Here is a 20,532-nt window from a genome sequence, read left to right as displayed (position 1 = left end):
AGACCGGAAGTGCTGCAGCGCCACTAGTTCACGCGACCACCACCGGGGACTCCCCTCCGTGGGAGGGTATTTTTGCCGGTCGTGAACGCGCGATCACGTGACACAAAAGTGACGTAGAGCTTCTACGTCACTTCTGCGTGTCCTGTCGACGTTTTTTTTTTTTTTTTTGTTTTGTTTTTTTATTCTACTGGGGCAGCGAGAAAAGCTCTTGGCCGTCGGAGCGCGGCTTCGAGCTGGCGGAGGGAGAGCATCTAGCCGTCCGCACGCTTTCTTCTGTATTTTGTTTTCCTATTGAGGTTGAAAGGAGGGGCAGGTAAAGCCCCTCAATAAAGGGGCTTTAGGGGCGGGCAGGCTAGACAATGTAGACAGCGTGGTTTCAAACGAGTGACGGCTTGGAGCTGCCCTCGGTAAAGCAGTATGCACGCTTGCTTCCTTTTTTCTTTTTCGCTAGCTGTGAGGTATGGGCTGGTTTGGCTTGAGAGGCAGCGGAGGGATTGCTGAAGATTTGCTGTCGTTTACCTGGCTCAATGAGCCGCTTACATTATTACATTATTACACTACATTATATATATATATATATATATATATATATATATATATATATATATATATATATATATATATATATATAAATGTAGTGACGTATCCGTAAGCTAAGTAACATCTTGTATAATTTCACAGCTTAATTCCAAACATCAAAGTTTACGCGCCGCAAGATGCTGTAAAGGTATTTGCTTTTTGCCACTAAAAAGCTGCATGTGTGTGGGCACGCGTGTGTGCAAATAACTGATGCGCAGGTACTCAATATATTTGAGGCCCCGCATAAGATCAGTACTCTTGCACGTTTTCATTGTAGTGAGGAAGCAATCACAATCCCTGCAGCGCGCTGCAAAGAAGCAGACTCGCGACTCGGAAGTCCCTGCGTCGCTTCGAATACCAGCTCTAACCCCGCCAGACCACCGGAAGAAAGAGAACGAAAGCAAAAGACTGCGAACGCACAAAATCTGCGCTCACTCATTCCCCCGGGGGAGGAGGAGGAGGAGGAAGAACATTTATTTCCGCCGAATATGGTGCAGCAGCCACCTACGGGTCCGCACGCAGGCGTCCGGGGAGGCAGTCTGTCACACCGCGGCCAGAGGACACACGGCCTCGTCTAGGAGAAGAGGTCTTCAGCCTCGGCCGCCAGGCGGACGGCGAATCGCTGCGTTTTTTCGTCGGAGCTTCTTAGCGTGGTCTCCCATTCATCGCTAGTTTTAATCGCGTTGCGCCCTGGGGCGCGAACGCATCTCCATATTATATGATCTAATGTTGCCACATGGCCGCAAAATTTACAAATTTCGGTTTCTGCACCGTCCCTCTTCCGCCCTCTGGCACCCGTCCAACTCCTCCACAGGGGCGAAAAGAAATTTCGAGCTTGGAGTCTTCTCCAGTCGTACGATTCCTTCTTACTCGGGGATCTAACCGGTGGCGGATATATCCTCCGGTCTTTCTTCAGGTTGTCGGTTACATCCCTAAAGGTACCAATACATTCTTTGGTTTTAGATGTTGTGGAGGCGTCCGCAGCACCCCGAGGTAGCGAGGAGCGGGCGAGCATGTGGGCAGCCTCGTTACCGGCGAGACCGGCGTGTGCTGGGGTCCAGATTACGGTCACGCTTTCGGCGAGAGATGACTCGTTCAGAAGTTTTGCAGCACGATTGCTGACTCTACCCTTGCTAAAATTTCTAACCGCCGCTTTGCTATCGCTGATGATGTGCTTCACGCCTGGTCGTGCAATGGCAGTGGCTATTGCATGCAATCTCCTCCGCCTCTACCGGCGGTAGATCTCGGTTTCTTTTTATTCCTATGGTGATCCCAGTGTCTAATAGGGCGGCCGAGGTTACGTCGCCTTCTTCCCCGATCGCTGCATCGGTGTAGGCGACCGATCCCGGCGGGAGTTTGTCCAGTTTGTTAGCGAGGTGCTTAGCTCTGCTTTTCCTCCTCCCCTCGTCGTGTACGGGGTGCATGTTCTTCGGTATGGGCGAGACGTATAGATGCTTTCTGATTTCTCGATCTATGCTTTCTCTGACACTTTCGCCTTCCCCGGGCGCTAGTAGGTTTACCCAGTCGAGGATTTGCCTACCCGCCGCAGCCAGCTCTTTCCACTCATTATGCAACTCCATTTTCTCTAGAATGTCGTTAGAAGTAGTTATGGGGAGTCCTAGAGCGCACTTCGTGCATCTCTTTATGGTGTTTAATTTGTGTTCTTCGGTCTTGTTGATATTTATGAATGGAGTCGCGTAGCACATTCTGCTCGTGACAAAAGCTTGTACGAGTCTGAGTCTACTAGCCTCCGTGAGACCATTCCTTCTGTTGGACGTCTTCTTAAATACTCGAGCTCCGCCTGATCTTTTAATTTCTTAATCAGGCTTTTGTTACTACCCCTGCGGTTGATAATCATACCTAATATTCTAATTTCATCTACTTTCGGGACTTCGTTTCCGTTGACTTTAATTTTGATATCTGGAGTTATCTTCCCACTACTGCTGGTCATTACCAGGAGCTCCGATTTTTCTGGCGAACAGCATAGACCTACGTCCTCTGCGTGATTGCTGATTATATCTGCTGCCTCTTGGAGCCTGGATGTAATGTACGAGTCGTTCCCTTCGCACATCCAGACGGTCACATCGTCCGCGTAGATGCTTAGTTTTAAGTCATCGAGATGGCCAAGCTTAAAATTCTGTTTACTGCTTGAAGCCATGGGGGAGGGGAGAAGACTGTGTTGAAGGAGGAGCCATGGCGTGGACAAAACTAAACCCCTCAACCATAGAGTTAATACAAAGACTCTTTGTATTAACTCTATGCCCTCAACAAAACTGCCGCGAGCGCTTCCTCTTACAAGGAAAAAAAAAAAAAAAAAAAGAAAGACTCCGCGAGAGACGCGTGCGTGACGTGTAGGCTACGTCACCCATGTGTCACGTGATTGCGCATCGTCGATCTGCAAAAACATTCTCCCGCTCTCCGGGTCCGGGCGGAGCTGTGAAATGGTGGCCAGAACGTTGGCCAGAACTGAGTTTGTTCTAGTAACCTTGCGTTTGAGTGTATGGGGCCGTGCGGGTAGTGCGGGGGCCCAAGGGGAATGCATGCCCCAAACTCTTTGTTTCAATAAAGTCATTACTACTACTTGCGCAACCAACGAAGCGTTTCGGTTTTGATTGTGCTGAACTGTTGGAAGGTTGCAACTAACAAGCGATTTTCAGATTTTTATGTTGTGCACAGCTACAAATTTGCTGAATGTGGCGCCTGATATTAACTACATACTTTATACTAGCGTTTTATTGCTTGTTTTGAACAGAATGTTACATAAAAAAATTGTAAACATTATTCACGGTCGGTCTCGAGGGAGAGAGCGCTGGAGCGCTTCTCTTCTCGCGCGCTCTCCCCCGAGACCGGCCGTGCTTTATTGATGTAGCAAGCAGCATTGCGGGGCGCATCAATAGTGTCATGTGGAAAATCACGTGGGAAAACAAAGACGGGAGGTGTACAAAAATAACTACTTCCGAACCAGTGGCGGCAAACGGTATGTTTATTATGCGTTACGCAAATGAATGCTTGATGTTTTCGACTTTATCTTTCTTTGCCAAAACATAAGAGCGGAAAATCTAGCCGAGAAGATGTTACGTGCGGTTCGCAAAGCGTCTTGTGCAGACATGGTGGTTCGGGCTCTTGGATCCATGTGCGGGCCTAACTTCATAGTTTGACAGCAGAGCTAGGGTGGAACTTGAAGATATTCTGCAGTGAAAAGACCTTACACATTACACCACGTTCATTGCGATACTCGTGGCACAGATACCACGTTCGATCTGGTGAGAAACTGTAATCCTGAACATTTCACCGTAGCCGCCGTTGATGTGCTTGCGTTGTCACTCGAAAGGTTCGTCGAACGGGCTGTAGTTTTAAATGTACTTACCATCTACATACCTCTGGTGGACCCGGTGCGTTTTTCACCGGTATACACAGGAAAAGCCGTATAGATGCGGGAAATATTTTTCTAGTATGCGCGGACAACTAATTTTCTGAACAGTTTTACCCGTGCGTCCAAAATGTATGTTCATCACGCGACGTCGTTGCCGTGACGTATTTGTCGTAGCAGTAGCAGTAACCAGATGTGACCAAATCGAAGTTGATACGGTTTTCAACGTGAAATTGCGAAAATAGTACAGTGGCGCAAATAGGAGTGGCTGAATCAGGTGATATACTACGTGATGGCGTCATGATAGATCTGCGTGGGTTGGGCTGCGGCAGGGTGGCAAGCAGAATCAAAACTTAAACGCATTATAAGCGGAGGGCTCTTCTCTGTGCATGAAATATATAACCTAACATCTTGAGTCATCGCCTACCTCCCCTTAGTCAAAATATCCATTCAGAACCACCAAGTCATCGACAGCACCTAGAGAGCTTTCCGAAGATGTGCTTGCTCGTCCGTTTGCATTACTTATGACTTCATATCTGCTTTCGACATTTGCCCTTTCTCCTATTGGTCGCTGTTTTTCTTTTCTTTTTATCTTTTTTTTTTGTATCTACTTCTGATTTAACATTTTGTTTTGTTTTTGTACTGCACTCGCTTTTGGGCACAGGCTGATCGCAGTCACGGCTTCGATTTGGGCTCTTCTGGAGCTGCCCCCGCATGACACAAGCTGTGGATTTCGTAGACAGTAAATCATTGTTTAGTCTTGCAAGCAATATATGATCCCGCGTGACTATAGATTGTCAAACCGGACTAGATTTTCAAGCTTTTTCCATTTCTCAGTCCCGGAAGTTTGAAAAATGAACCTCCTCAAAATGAACCTCCTCGGTTTTATGGCTCACGTGGCTCACAATCTTTATTTTGTGCGTGTGTGTGTGTGCGCGCGTGTGCGTGTGTGCGCGTGTGTGTGTGTGCGCGAAATATGCTAAGTGCCAGTGATTGGTGGCCTTTGCTAGATTGCCTTTGGGTCACATTTATATGCTCCAATATTCATATCTCTTCGTGTTTCGTGCCAAAATTAAGGTTTCCTCTCTGTTTAACGCCTCCAAAATTTGAATTCATGCTGTGGAGTGCAGTTTTTTTTTTCCTCCAAGCTGCTCCAAATATGGATTTTACTGCTCCAAAACTAAGATTTTGCTGCTCCATAAATTGCTACACATCTTATTTCAGCCATTGCACTCTGTCAGCGTGCATGTTCTTCGAAAGTGAGACAATCCTGATTTTATTTTTAATGTGCACCGGAGTGTTCTCCCTTGGATGTGTGCAGTTTTTGCATTTTGGCTAAAATATGCATATTGGTTTCCACCCTCGCTAGCCTTCCGTACCTCGCGATATTCGTGGCTTCTATCAGTTCTTCCATTGTAAATGGAGAGGCAGCTCTGTGTTTCGTGATGCCAGCTGATGTTAAAGGCTTCCAGATGGTTGAAATTTGTGTAACCCTCCACTGTGGGACCTCTTTAACTCTTTTCGCTTTCATCACTTTCACCTTCCTCCCTTCTCTCATGCCTGACAGATACTGAATGTTTCCTTTCTTATAAATCAATAAACAATCTACAAAAAAAAAATATGAAAACATCACTTTGACCTGATTAGGTGTAGCTATCCACAACTTTGTGGTTACTATCCCAAAGTATAAGCCACCTTCCTTTCCCCGAAACCTAACTTAAAGAAAAATTATAAACCTGCGGATTGAATAGGTGGTGTTACAGGAGTTATCCCCGCAACACTCATACCTTTCACTCTATCACTAGGTTCAAGCCATTTTTAAACCTCTGCTTTTTTTTTTTAATGCATTGCACATTTCTATGCACCTGGGTGCATTGGCAGCACTGTTCTTATACTCTAGCTTCTCAGCACTTGCGTCTCACAGGTACTCTATCCAGCTTTTTCACAGTGCAAAAGATAGAAAGTGAGAGATTACCCTCAACAGCCACTTTCAGGCTCTTGACCTAAGTGGGTATAGTGACATAAGGAAGTTGAGCTTGTTGACTTCTCGAGTTTGGCGTGTTTTGAAACATGCAAAACGGCACTTGTATTGCCTTTTTGCACAGCAGGGCGCACATAAATAGAAGGTGACGCCGGAACACTCAAAAAAGGAGTGTGCCGGCAGAGGCAGTTTTGAGGCATGCTGTCTACGAACAGAGACGCTAACATTCAGAAGTGCATGCAATGCTGAATACACTTGTAAGAAGGGTGATTACATATTATTGTAGTTACATATTATTGTAGTATATTTTTGTCATATTATTCCTTATGTCGTTACACTAGCCGATTTGTTTGCATTCTCCTATGTATGTCCATTGGTATTCTTTTGTGTAATTTCTTAGTACTTCTTGGAGATCCATATATGCATAGTATTTCATAAATAAAAAAATCTCTTTTTTAGTTCCTTTCAGCTCTTTTGCCACATTTTAGAGTCTTAGTTATTTGGGTTTTTGTGCATAATCTTCTCTTTAGTTCCCATTATATCAGTATACTGATTTCACTTTGGCATCCATTTTAATGACCACACTACAGGCTGCGTATTGCTGGGCCATGTAGCCAAGCAGTACATATTCCTGACTGCACTTTTTTTTTGTATGACTCTTATCAGTCTAGTTTCCTTGTTTCAATTGTAAAGGTCAGATAATGTACTGAAATAATATTTTGAATACAGTATAGGATTTAATAAGCCATATAGAGAAAATCTACTCCAGAAAAACCATTATTCAGCTGTGCGAGATTACCTTATGGCAACATTGCCTTTGCCATCGATTTCATAGCTAGCATGTCTGTGGTTGGGTCAATGACTGTGCCCATACAAGGAACTTTGGCAGCATCATTTCTACTGTGACCTGTGGGAGCATATTCATGACTATCTCCTTAGACTTTAAAATGAATATGATTAGTAAAGTAATACCAAATTCCATAATGTATTCACTCATGTAGACGACCTTCAAATAGCCTACACATCATGCAGCATGTCCACATGTGAGAGACAGATCCAATTAACAATAAATAAGCTAACAAAATGGGCCAGTGAAAATGGGTTTAAATTTTCTCTGCAGAAGACAGTGGCAGTTATGTTCTTGCTCAAACGAGGCATACAGCCCAATCCTACCTTACACCTAAATGAAATCAAATTGCCCGTAAACGATAACCACAAATTCTTTGCATAACTTTTGACAATAAACTCACTTTTCTCCCCCACATACAAGCACTAAAGTAGAAAGCGTCCAAATCCCTTAACATCCTAAAAATCCTTTCACGCAAACATTGGGGATCTGATAGGGCATGCCTTTTGCATATATATTGCTCTGTTGTGCGCTCTTCCTTGGTCCATGGAAGCATAGTTTATGGATCAGCTAGGCAATCATATTTAAAGAAATTAGACCCAGTGCATAACTTAGGCCTCCGCCTTGCTTGTGGTGCATACAGAACGTCTCCTGTGCATAGCCTCTATGTGGAAACTAACAAGCCTTCACTGAAAGATAGACGAGCTTTACTTACATGTGCATATGTCCTCAGAATAAAGTCACAAAAAAAACACCTGTGCTATTCAATAGTCACAACTTGCTCCTCCAGAGTCATTTTCACAAATAGGCCTCAGTCAACGATGCCATTGATAATGCGGTTTGAAGAGATATGTTGCAAACTCCATATTCTGGACACATTACTGGATATCGCTCAAAAAACAGCAGCCCTCTACCGCCATGGTACAGTCTTCCCACAATCTGTGATCTAACTCTCACACAGTTTCCAAAGACTAAAACCCCACAGGAGCTTATTATTCAGGAATTCCTTAAACTTCAGGAAGAATACAGAAGCTTCACAGAGTTCTATACTGATGGATTGAAAACAGCTGTGTACACGAGAAGTGCAGTTGTGCGAGGAGATTCAGAGGAAATAAGACTTCCACGCTGCGCATCTATTTTCACTGCTGAATCCCGCGCCATTTCTGTTGCCGTATAGAAAATAATTAAAGAAAATGTTACAAACAGCATTATTTACACAGACTCCCTAGCCGTCCTCACAGCTCTAAATCCAAGAAATGCAGCCGCTCCTTTACTCGGAGACATAATACACAATATAAAAACAGCCATTGCTCGAGGATATAACATAAAATTTTGTTGAGTCCCGAGTCACATGGGCATTAAAGGCAACAAGAGAGCAGACACATGTGCGGCTAAAGCCCGTGACAAGCCAATGAAGAGTGTAAACATATCCTACAAAGACTGTATGAAACTTGTACATCACAAACTAAAAGAAAAATGGCAGTCTTCCTGGAATAGTAAAGTGGATAACAAACTAAACCTAGTAGAGCCCATTTTGGGATAATGGATGTCGTGCCGGCATCAGGAACGTTTCATAGAAGTAATATTATGCCGCCTCCGCATTGGGCACACACACCTGACACACAATTTTCTGCTGACAAAAAAAGACAAACCTCAATGAGAAAAATGTGGAGAACAGTTAACTATTAACCGCATCTTACTATCATGCATAGGTCTCGAAACAGTAAGAAAAAGTATTTTGCCCCATTTTACAAACAACACATTCCTTTTCACCCAAAACTGATTTTAGGCGAAGATGGACTTGTTGATTTGTCTTGTGTTTTCAGTTTTCTAAAAGAAGCAAATCTCTTATACAAACTGTAGAATAAATCAAGTATGCAGCAGCAAACAAATTAAAACCTCAAGCTTTCCACATCATTGCATTAGCAGCTTATGCGCCATAAAAACCAACACAACCCGTTTCGTAACAGGAGACTTTCTAAACAAACTCTAGTTAGAACACACGCGTTCTCCCTCTTTTTTTCACACACAAAAAATAACCTTGCTTTTGATGCATGATAGCCTTAGTTGCTTATGCGCCAAAAACCCAACACAACACAACACTCTCTTTAGACTTTAAGGGAGCTTGCACCAACATCAAACTGGGTGCTATGCTTGTGCTGTAAGGCGTGCTGATGTATAACGTGCATATACATAATTAGCTCATTTCCATCTACACCTGCCTGCAGCGCAGAAATTAGTTGGTTAATGTGTCAGAAAACTGCACTGATGACATCTTGTGAATGCATCCTGTACCTATGGGTGGAAGGGATACAGCCTACAGCAACCACGAGTTAGCAATGAAGATTTGTGACAAGAAGTACTGTTAAGCATTTGTGCAGTGGAATTTGTCTTCGGGTTTCTTATAGAGACAAAATGTATTCGCTCCACCATGGTGGCACAGTGGTTACACAGGAGAACAACTTTCCAAAAAGGACTACTGCCAGACGACACAGATCATCAGCTCATATCCTTACAAATTCAGTGGATAAAGCTAAGAATGAATGCCATACTTTCTGCTCACCAATAGCCGACGTAAAGTCTTGTTTCTGCACTTAATATGATTGAGTGTTGCCCTTGTACTTTATTTCTTTTAGCTGAATTTTAAAATCTTGGATATGTGTTTGAGATAATATATCTATTGGAACCCGAAACGGTAGTGTAAACCATGGGCAAACTTTGGGTAAAGAAATCCTGTTTGCCTCAGTGAGATATCGTCTGAAGAGAGCAGGTTCTGTTAAGCTGCTGGGCAGTTGCACATTTTATCAGTGCAAGCAGTCACAATTGTATACAGCCATGACCGTAAGCTTGAAAGCATTGTTTTGCAGATATGGTGCAGTATGCAGAGCGACATGCGATGCTGATTACTTGGTAAAGAGCTGTCCTGTGTTACGTTACCGAATTCTTTGGTTATCTCATGTGCCACCTTAGCATGCAGTTGGCATTTGGCTTATGAGAAAATTCCACGTTAGGGCTAGCACCAGATTTCCGATTCTTTCTTTTTTGTTGCCATTTCTCATGGGCGCTTTATTACACAGAAAGTTTGTGCAAGATGTGACAGTGAGCTGTGGTAAAAGTATCACTAATTATTTCTCGAAATATAGTTTTGGCTCAAGTAGGCTTTAGCACCACTGTAATGTCGGCGACAATGAAAGCATTTTGGCATTCACTAAAGTGCCTGGCTGCAAAGCCAACCAGTTTGCGACTCAGTACTTAGTTTCTTCGCAAATAATGTCTCATGCTAAATGTAGGATTGATAATCCCATGCCTCCTGAACAAAACCAGCACGTTAGCTGGACGGTTCGTGGCTGCATGTGGGAAGCGTTGGTTGTAACATGCGATATAGCCTGGGTAATATGCAGGCAAATATCTGCTCTATTGCATTGAATGTGGCAGGATGTTCCCAATGGCATTCCATCTGAAAGGTGATCTTGAGGTCTACATGAGCTGCCTTGCTGCCTTTTTATAGCAGTGGCCACTGGAGTAGCAGTTACATAAAGGAGCAACTCTGCAGCATTGTTCTGCACCTATACGGAAATGCCTCTTCTGATTGCAGCTGGGCCACATGACAGCTGACACAGAAATCAAACCTCTTACACTGTGGTATTAGTGTACAGACCATTCCAGTGCCGCCTTTATGCTGTCATGCGTTGAGAGAAATAATTTAGTTGAAAAGTGCAATTGGAACCACTGTTTCTGTCTATAAGCTATTTATAAATAGCTTAATCAATATGAGTTCCTCTCACCTATTTCGATTCAGTGAAATTTGAAGCTAGACATATTGTCAGAAGGGCGATTCTGCGGGCAGAAAATGAGCCTGGAGCTATTTCCGGTTTTACATGCACAAATCGTGCGTTTAGCCAATGGGTGAGCAAGCATGCTGTAGGCATGAGCTTTGACAATTTGAAACCAATAACAAACTAATTAAGATGCCACTATGTGGCGTCATGCATGACAGCTGTATATTGATGATCGGCTTGGAGATGCTGGCTGGTCACGCCATCGTCATCTGCTGCAAAGTGCTTTTAGGCTTCTCCACGCAGGTCGCGAAGAAGCTGGTGGATCTTACTGTGGACCAATGCAACCGTAGTGCATGCTTCTAAATGCATTATTTATGTGGCGTTTCCAAGTGGCAATCAAGAGCACACTAGCACCGAATTGTACAAATATCATTTTAATATTTAAGATTACCTTGGTTCAGCGCTATTCAGATCATATGTGAGCAGTGCCACTGACCATGCCTGTTTAGTTGGGGCTAAGCCTATAATTAACCTTCCTAGTGTAACACATTCCCTGAAAGTTTCTAAACTTGCTACTGTAGCCTAATAGGGCCTATTTTCTACAGGTCTTGCAAATGCGCCTGAGGTCTTGCACTGTTTATTTTTTTTTTTTTGAAGTAAGTGTACAATGCTGAACTTTTTGATCTTTTTTAATCGTTAAGAAACCTTGACACACATTTTCTTCATTTTTGCTCGTGTCGCGCCTTCTCGGCTGTACTTTGATTATGCAGCACTACAGTTTAACCTTTAAATAATGAACTTAAGTGTGATGAAATCCTCAATGTATCAAATATTTTGCTTTTTCACAACTTTGTGATCATAGAACAGTGTATTTTTTTACCTCAGTATAACAAAGTTAATTTTAACGTACTGCCATACTTAGTACCATGCTTATTTTACCGTACTTAGTGAAATTTTGTTGCTGGCTCGAAACGGACCCGAGGCAGAATTGTGCCACAGCTTGAAGGGACAAGTGAGGCTTGTATCGAAGAGCCCACCAGAGTATGTGAATGTGGGTGCTGCCTGTAAGACAGGTAAAGAGCACATGCATGATTTTAAAGTGGGTGATGGCGGACCATCCTGTCTTTTGTGCCACCTGAGGTAGTACAAAAGAGGTTAGCAAACATAGTGTTGCTGGAATCCACTAGGCAGTATGAGCACCTGCACAACTCTGGCAATGCGCAGCCAGCAAGGGCAGACGCAGCTCTTGCGGTATGTTGCAGTCGGGCACAAGCTCGCACCAAATGAGCACCAATTGCGGTGCCTTTGTTCAAAGTGAACCGCACTGCGGTTGCTGCGTTTTATTCCCATAAGGTTCCGTAAAAGAACCGGAATGTTAGGCACACCTGCCTGCCTGACAGCATCACAGGTGGGCATGCTCGCACTTGTGCATGGCACAATGCAGTGATCAACGTGGACTGGGTTTCACTTCATCGTGTTTGGTGGAGGACACTGTTCTTGATGCCACTGACGTAGAGCAAGTGAGGCAGGAAAATCTGCCTTGTTCATCCCTGCCGGCCTTCACTTCCATGGCTGCTTCCCACGCAGCTACATTAGAGGCTGAACTGGTTGTTGTATGCATGCTATGATCGGGGTTCACACTTCAGAATGGTGACAATGATGGTTAAACTAGAACTATACAGCCGCATTCTCATTACGTGCGTACCGTCCACTTCCACCTCAATTACTGTAAAGGTTTTCTCTCGAAATAGGCAGTGAAATATTCTGAAGTGTTTTCTGCATGTAAAGAGATAAATTTCGATTTTTTAATCATACATTTACTTAATAAATTGTGTATTTTACTCACTTGGTAATGTTAATGTATAACTGTGTTCTCATTAGTGATGTGAACATTGTATGGGGTCTTTATTTGCGGGCGATGACCCCTTCCTTTCATTACACTAATTCTTCATGCATATGCATCCATCTTCTGTGCGTTACTATTGATGAGCACATCACTTTGCTTTTATTTTTTTATGGTTTGTCATCTTCTGCCTCACTTTGAGTAAGGCTGTTCAAGAATTTTGGAACTCTTTAAGTAGTGTGACCATAGGGTACGCTTTCCCACTCACCAGCCATCGCCGCACACGAGCACGGTCGTAGGCTTCCTCAACAAAAGCTTATTGTCTAAGCAGCTATAAGGTAGCAACGCATTAGGTTTTGGCTTCTTCATAAGATGACAGGGGCCACTGGTCACATGAAGCCGCATCGGCAAGTGCAGTTGGTGTGGTGTGTACATTGTGTAACTCACTTCGAGAGTAGGGACAGAAAGTGAAAAGGTTCCACGCATCATTCATTCTTATATTTACATAAAAAACAATTTGCACGCACAAGTGCAGTATATAGTCACAGTGCCAGTCTGTTGCCCCATCACGGAGCTTTTCCTACTGAACTGCCGCTGCCCATTGCTTTTGACCCTCCTCCGAATGGAAAAAACTTGTGGAACCATATATGCTGCTTTCTTGTGCACCATACCAGTGTCTCAGTGGTTATGGCGTTTGACTACTGATCCCAATTACAAAGGCGTTATACCGACCGTAGCGGTGTCTTTTTGATGGAAGAGAAAAGCTAATATGGCATCCTTGGGCGCTGCACATTGTCAGTGCTGTTTGAAGAACTTAAGGTGGTTGAAGTTATAGGAGCACTCCACTTCACTGCGATGTTTGTCGTAATGGAAGGAAAACACTGCTGCATCTCCGTGACACCACACCGTCAAATTGGGAGTCCTTAAAATGGCCAACATAGCAACAGAACAGGGACACCTAGCATTTTGCATCCATAGAAACATGGCAGTAGTGCCTGAGGTTGAACTTGGGTTAACATTGCACAGTACTACATAGGTTTTGCATCCATGAAACACGGCCAAAATCGAACTCTAGCCACATAGTGCATGGGCTCCTTGCACTTCGTGTCCATCACAACTGAGCCACAATGGCGGAGCTGTCTATTAGCATATCTACAACCAGAAAATGCATATTAATGTATCAAGCAGTCTTGTGGCAGCAGACAAGGCCCACGGGGAGATGTAGGCAGTGCACAGACATTCGGAGCCAAAGAGCGCTCCAAATAACAAGCAAAAGGAAAATCGGACATGGATGCCAAACGAAAACGCCACCAAGCCAGTGCGATCTTGTATTGTACCACGCCGTGCACATAGCGTATCAAGTATTTCTGCATTATCTTTGTGTCCATAGCATTCCTCTTATCAAAGTTTAGCTGGAATTCGTTAAGGTGGTGTTTCTCCATACTAGCACTTCATTCAGTCTTTCTGCCAAAAAAAACACCCTCAAAAGAAAAATGGGAACACCCTCCATCCTTCTTTTAAAGCTGAGTGCATCCTCTGTAACTGCTTTTTCTTCTAGTGTACTAATTCACCCATTGGGGTCAGTGCAGATTGCTTTTTTTTGCAATCATTATCAGTTGGACTATACCCACTGCAGGACAAAGGACTCTCCCAGATCCTTCCAATTAACCTGGTTCTGTGCTTGCTGCGTCCATTTGACCCCCACAAACTTTTTAATCTCCCGCCCACCTGACCTTCTGCTGCCCTTGCTACACTTGCCTTCTCTTTTGTAATTTGCCCCTTAGTCACTTAGCAAGGCAGTGGTATCAAATCGCAGAACATTTGGTGTCAGTTGACCCTTATTACTAACCGTTCCTATTCCAAGTGGACAGTCGCCGGCTGCTTCTTCATAGTCGGCGGTACCTGGGAAATGGTCTAAATAATCGAACAATGCGAAAAATCCGTGGACCTTTAAGAAATTCACTTCTCTGCCAAAAATCAGCTTTGCAAATCACGACCTTCGCCACCCCGATGTTTTGCTTATATGATGGTAATAGGGAGTTAGAGCATAATGCGGTTTGCTATTGTAATCTGCTTCCACGTGCTGCCCATTCGCTAGCGTGATCCAATATGGCGAGCTTGGTGGCCAGTGCATGCGTGCTGGTTGGTGACATGCTTCACGGCATGTGTGCTGCCAGGAAACATGCAGCTCATTCAAGGCAATCACCACATGCACGTTGGGGCCCTGCAGAAGTGGACCATGCTTGCTGTAAGCACTATAACACTCCTGGTGAGGGTATCTTGGCCAGTCATGGTTTTGTCATGTCCATGCCACTTTACGACAATACTGTGACACAACTGAGGGTCATGCTCATGTTACGAATAAGTGCTCATACTTTGCAAAGCAATAACATTCAGTTTCCATGGTTAACGACAGTAGCGAAAATCGTGAGAGTCCTCCTCCTTCTTTTTTTTCTCCACGGGCGGTAGATGGTGCTCACATTCCATTTTCAGTCTTATTGTGCCCTGTTTTTAGGCTGCTGCAATGACAATGACGAGCGTTCCTTTACTGCCACTGCTTCAAATGGCAACAATGAACAGAGCAAAGCTACTCTGTCTGAATGACTGCCTTTCGCAGCTTTCATGGCTGCACAAAACCGATTGTTTACGCCAAATATATGCCTGCCCTCGTCTGTGTGATGTCGAAAAAACGAACCTTTGGTAAAAAAATTAGTTGGGGTTTAGCTCTGGTTAACCCTAGTTGAATTGTGAAAGCAACGGCGGAAGCTTCTTTTGCCTGCTACATTATTCCCCTATCGCGCCCTGTCAGTGTAAGTTGCTACATTATTGGGGACACTTAAGCTCATCCTTTAAGGGTCTGACACGAGAGCGTAAGCTACCCACATATAAAGTCACACTTCAACCAAGCCGTATGAACGTGCCTGCGTGTCGTAGGGGTAACTAGAATGCAAACAGTTCTGGCAGGCTGATTCTGATATCACCCTCCCATATAAAAGGAGCGACCTCAGTTGCCAGCTCCTGTCCGGGCATAGAGGTAATGTGAATTCAAATGTCATGGCAGACTGATTCCACTGAGGTGAAGCGTGCTTGCACCATTTTGCTTCATTTTCCTATGTCATCCTGCTCCAAAGAACGTAATTAAATCAGTATTTCACCTTAGCTGCTCCAAAAATGCAGCTGTCAGGAGAAAGCACCAAGTTTATAGCCATCCAAGCGTTCAGTTGGCAACTTATCGAAGTGTTTCCATCGCTGCCGACCCCTAGCACTGGCAGCCCATGCTAGACTAAAGCAGCTAATATTAAGCTTACCATTTGGATACAACCAACACTTGAAACGATAGCCAACTGGAACTAGAGCACCGGATGATCTTGGGTTGAGACATAAGCTGTTTCCAGGCTAGGGCCATGCACTGCTTTATTGCTGTGAGCCTGGGTTGAGCCTAGGCTCTTACATAGAGGACCAGTGTCCAACCTTTGATTCGCTATTGTAGCATGAGGTGCACTTGGGGAATTACAGCGGCAACACGGATGAAATAAAGCCGCACTTCGTGCTCAGGAAAAGCCAAGGTTTACTTATTACCTTATTCCAGAAAGCATGGCATTCATTCATGTTGAAAACCTCACGCAGTCGACATTAATGATTGGAGCCCTCTGCAGTTTCCCTCGTTGCTTGAATCACCTTTGCACGTGCGCATGCTGTTTTGCTTTTCGGCTGCGTGAAAGGTGTCTAGTTTTGCCGCGGAATCAACCGGTGAAATTGTGTCCACAAACGTGTCATTCCACTGACTGCATGGACGCTTTAATATTTGGACATTGTGGGCCGTGAGATATAAGTGGTTAAAAATGTTGAGGAAGAACACAAAGGTAGTTTATTACACATGTGCTTGACCTTTTTCATTTGCCTCTAAAACTTTCGAGTACCACTATATTATCTGTGTGGATCTACGAGCTCACTCTTCTAAAGCCAACCAGTCGGTCAAAAAAGCTACAAAAGTAACCATCTTTTTTTTTTGCCTCTAGCATGGCTTTAGAAGAGACACACTGAACTTAATCATGTGATATTAACCTGCTTGCTTGACTTTAAAGCAACATTTTACTGTCTGCAAAATCAACTGCTTGCATTGAGAGAGGGCAGCTCCACACAACTGCAACAAGGTCTATCATCATTTGGAAGGGGTCGTATGTCAAATTAAGGCAACATCTGTATCGCCACTGCATCTCACAATACAAAAAGGTCGTGACCTCCGGCTCTGGCGTAGGCACAGGCTTCCTTGCGGCTGCAAACAAAAAAGTGCTAACCTTCATTATCTCTATCATTTGTCATGTGCGTGAAATGCTTTGACTTTTTGCTGCCCAGTTTTTGTTTCCAAGGGTTGGTAGGTGACTAGGTAGTTTTTATATAATAAGTATTTTGCCTAAATGGGAGGGTGGGCGAGGACTCGATGGGCAAGACTTGGTATATTACAAAAGGTGCTTGTCATGGCGTAATTGAACAAAAAGGAGTGCAAATGCGAGGATCAAATTGTAATTCTTCCTCTTGGGTGTCATGTTCTGCTTTTCATGGCAACATTTCAACTCTGAGGCATTGCCTCAAAGTGTCAAAAAGATTTCTAGTTGGGCTAGCTGGTGAATTACTTGTTCAAACATCGTTGCGCTTATGAAAACCAGACGTAGAAAATGACACGAGACACAGGAGCACTGCTGTGTCTTGTATCGTTTTCTACATCTGTGTTTCATAAGCACAATGATGTTTGAACATCCCAAAGTGTATTACTGCGACGTGGAGCTTTTGGATCTGGCATTTTGTTATTCTTCGGACACAGCCGGACAAGTGCAGTAGAACCTAGTTGGTACCTGTTAAGTTTATGCAATTCCCTCTTTCATACACTGAAAATTGCGGGCAGTAAAAACTTCCCATAGAGTTACGCTATTTTTCTCCCGGTTAATATGTTCCCTGAAAAAACAATTTCCTGGTTAATAATAATAATAATAATAATAATAATAATAATAATAATAATAATAATAATAATAATAATAATAATTGGTTCACAAAAAGGGATAGGCGCAGTATCTGTCACACTTGTTTCTGTGCACACCTGAACCATGCCGTATAGGAAGGGAGGGAGATGGGATTGAAAGTGGAAAGAGGGAAAAAGGAGTCGTAGTGGACGTCTAAGAAATTTTGACCACCTGGTGGTCTTTAATGTGTGGTGACAGCACACGGATGCCTGTTCGTTTCGCCTCCATCGAAACGCCGGCGGCAGCGGTCGGGATTGAACCCGGGTACTCTGGCACAGTAGTCGTGCATCTTAACCACTGCACCGTCGTAGCGGGGCAATATTTCCTGGTTACTGCATTTGAAGTTTTGACAAGTTTTGGTCGTATAATACTTTTTGCAATCAACCAGACATGCTAACGAGTGCTCACGACATCGACAATTTAGATTTTAATTTTCTGTACTAAGTATTGTTGGTTGCATGTGTACGTGATCTGAACATATTTTGCGAAGTGTCTGGGCCTGTATTCAGTTCTGTGTAACTGCTAAGGAGCAGTACACGCATGCATGGGACATTAATGCACTCAAGATTTTAAAAAAGCCTCTTCACAAGGTTGCACCACCAAAGAGCAAAACTAGTTTTGAACTGAGCATAGGAAGGTTCATTTACCAACCTACAGTACATAGAACTGGTTACTTTGTGGCCACATGCTAACAGTGCTGCCTTGCCCAATGAAGCAGGTATTGTTGGGTGGGCATAAAAGGAAAAGTCTGTTGTTGCTGTCGATGGTAACTAACTGAAAACCACAAAGCTATTTGAGTTTTTAGTCAGCTATAAAATGCATCTGGTCAAATCAGTATTTTGTTAAGGGCAGTTTTATTGGCACCAGGTATGCTTTAGTGATTGACCTGTGCTGCCTTTTCATAGGACCTAAAGACCTGACGCATGCCCTTAGATTCACAAACTGAAGAAAGCCTGTTTGCCAACTGTGTGGCTAAGGGCTGATAGTAACTGTACTTTATCTGATTTGAGAGGGCGTTTGGAGTAAGAAAGCATGTCATAATATTTTATACCAGGCACATTTTTTTCCATGTAAACTTACTCCTAAGAGAAAATGCAACAGCAGATTTATTTTGCTTTGAGGTTCCTTCAAAAAAAAAATGCTTTACATAGATTGACAATTGAATTTAAACATCTCCTTCTGCACAATACTTGAGATTTTCCAACCCTGTGTTGGGCACATGGTTGCCCATTGCCCTCATATGTGTCATGTACCCAAATATATATGCAGAATTTTCTTGCAGCTTTTGTGTTTTCCTGTTGCTTTGGCTAATTTTGCTATGTTCTGTTTTGTAGGCAACATGTATAGAATACACAGAATATAGCTTGCCCACTGAACAACACATTGAAGCTACTGCTGTCAACCTCTGCAGTTGTACCCTTTTGTTGATGCCTTCAGGGAGGGCAAAAAGAAATGAAATTATTATAAGATACCATTTAGCAGTATTGTGTTTTGAGTGTGTATGATAATCATTTTAGAATCTGTGCAGTCATATTACGGAGCACACTATTACTAGTGTGTTCTTCATGTTCTGTAGCAATTTTTTGCCTCACGGAATGTGATTCGTCTGGTGCAATATTCTTTGTGCATGTATATTGATACAGGAAGCACATTAGCAGTGCCGTTCATGGCATCAGTTCTTTGTACTGACACTTCTTTGCTGTGCTTTATTTTGCAGGCCGTTGCTCCTGAACGAAGGAGTGAAAGGTTTCATGGGAAGAAACGTTCAGTACCACACCTGCCAACCATTGCTGTTTCAATTGCATCATGTTCAAAGCATTGCATGTCCAGTGATCTCGATGCTAGAGCTTTATGCACTTTGTTGGACATTGAATGCTTCAATATCAGTATAGTACCTACCTCTGTTTTACATGATGAGTTGAAGGAATCAGTGTCTTTTTCTTAATTATTAATAATTATGCCTAAAGAGCTAAAGGAAGTGACAGGTTTTAAGTGTTGGGAATTTTTAATATGATGGTGATGGCAATTACAGGCACAGGTTTTATATGTGTGCGAGCAGGCGCAGTCTGCCAAAAGCATAGAGCACAGGGAGTCTGCTTTTGAGCCACTTTGTGTGGATTGTATTTGATTTTCTAGTGCTCCAAATCTTGGTGGTAAGATTTGTTTTTTTTTGTCTTACCCTTTCCAGTGGGAAGGACTCTCACTAATGCTAATTCAGCGCCACTACACTGACTCATAAGCAGACTCCCTGGGCTCTACACTTTTGACAAAGGCTTTACATTAGGTTCATTTGAACGGAACTGGAGAATCCTACTGATGCCTTAAGTATGTTCGGTATTTTTTAATTTTTTTTCCTGTGCTAAAAACTCTGCCTTCAAGCATTTCCTCTTGATGTGAAATTGTCCTCCTGAATATAAAGCAATAGCTATGAAGCTCGAGTGATAGCCACTGAGAGATTTTGTGTGTGGCATCATGACATGTTGGACAAGAATGCCATTGTACTAATCATTTTTATTTTTAGAACCATACGAGTGAAGCCATAATTATCCGGTTTCACTGGAGTCGCTAGAAGAAAGTGCACATAAATTAGTAGCCTTCACCATTGATTGATTGATTGAATGTCCTTTATTGAATGGGAAGGCTCATGGCCATGGATGGGGATAAAGGGGAGTAGACATAATCTTCATTGTTTATTTAGGTCGTCACTCGAATCACATTGCTCTAACCAGGCCACTAAGCGAGCCATACTTGGCAAATATCATCTGTGTGTTTGCATCAGTTTCTAGAAGGGAACGGTAGTTCAGGCGGTAGGGTTCGATCTCGGGGCGTCCAGTAGAAAAAGCAGGGCATTCCCAAAGTAAATGAGATATGCCGCCGCAGGTTAGAGTCGTACAGTGGGGGCACGTAATCATTTTCTCTTTATACTGACGCCAGCGGGCCATAATATGTGGCGTGTAAGCCGCATGGGCGATGAGCTTATTCAAAAAGACTTCTTGACTTCGGGTGAGGTGGGTTCTTCTCGTAAAAGGTGGGTCTGGTGTGGCCACCTGCATGCGATGCTGACTGAGGCTACGAAGACTGGTCCGAGTATAGTGCATAAGGGCAAGAGAAGGGG

The 20,532-nt window shown here is 43.5% G+C and overlaps 1 protein-coding gene across 1 annotated transcript in view; it reads left to right on the top strand.

The window, feature by feature from the left end:
* Positions 1 to 20,532, top strand: part of LOC146195210 (uncharacterized) — a 43,534-nt gene that overhangs the window by 11,162 nt on the left and 11,840 nt on the right. Inside the window, exon 2 of the mRNA XM_084596754.1 lies at positions 3,425 to 3,556. Within this exon, the coding sequence (XP_084452880.1) occupies positions 3,425 to 3,556 (132 nt within the window). The remainder of the gene's footprint in view (positions 1 to 3,424; positions 3,557 to 20,532) is intronic.

Source organism: Amblyomma maculatum, chromosome 3 (genome assembly GCF_055883805.1).
Source record: "Amblyomma maculatum isolate TAMU_Amacu chromosome 3, ASM5588380v1, whole genome shotgun sequence".
Lineage (NCBI taxonomy): Eukaryota > Metazoa > Arthropoda > Arachnida > Ixodida > Ixodidae > Amblyomma > Amblyomma maculatum.
The sequence above is the reverse complement of the archived record's forward strand: the minus strand, read 5'-3'. Positions and strand labels throughout refer to the sequence as shown.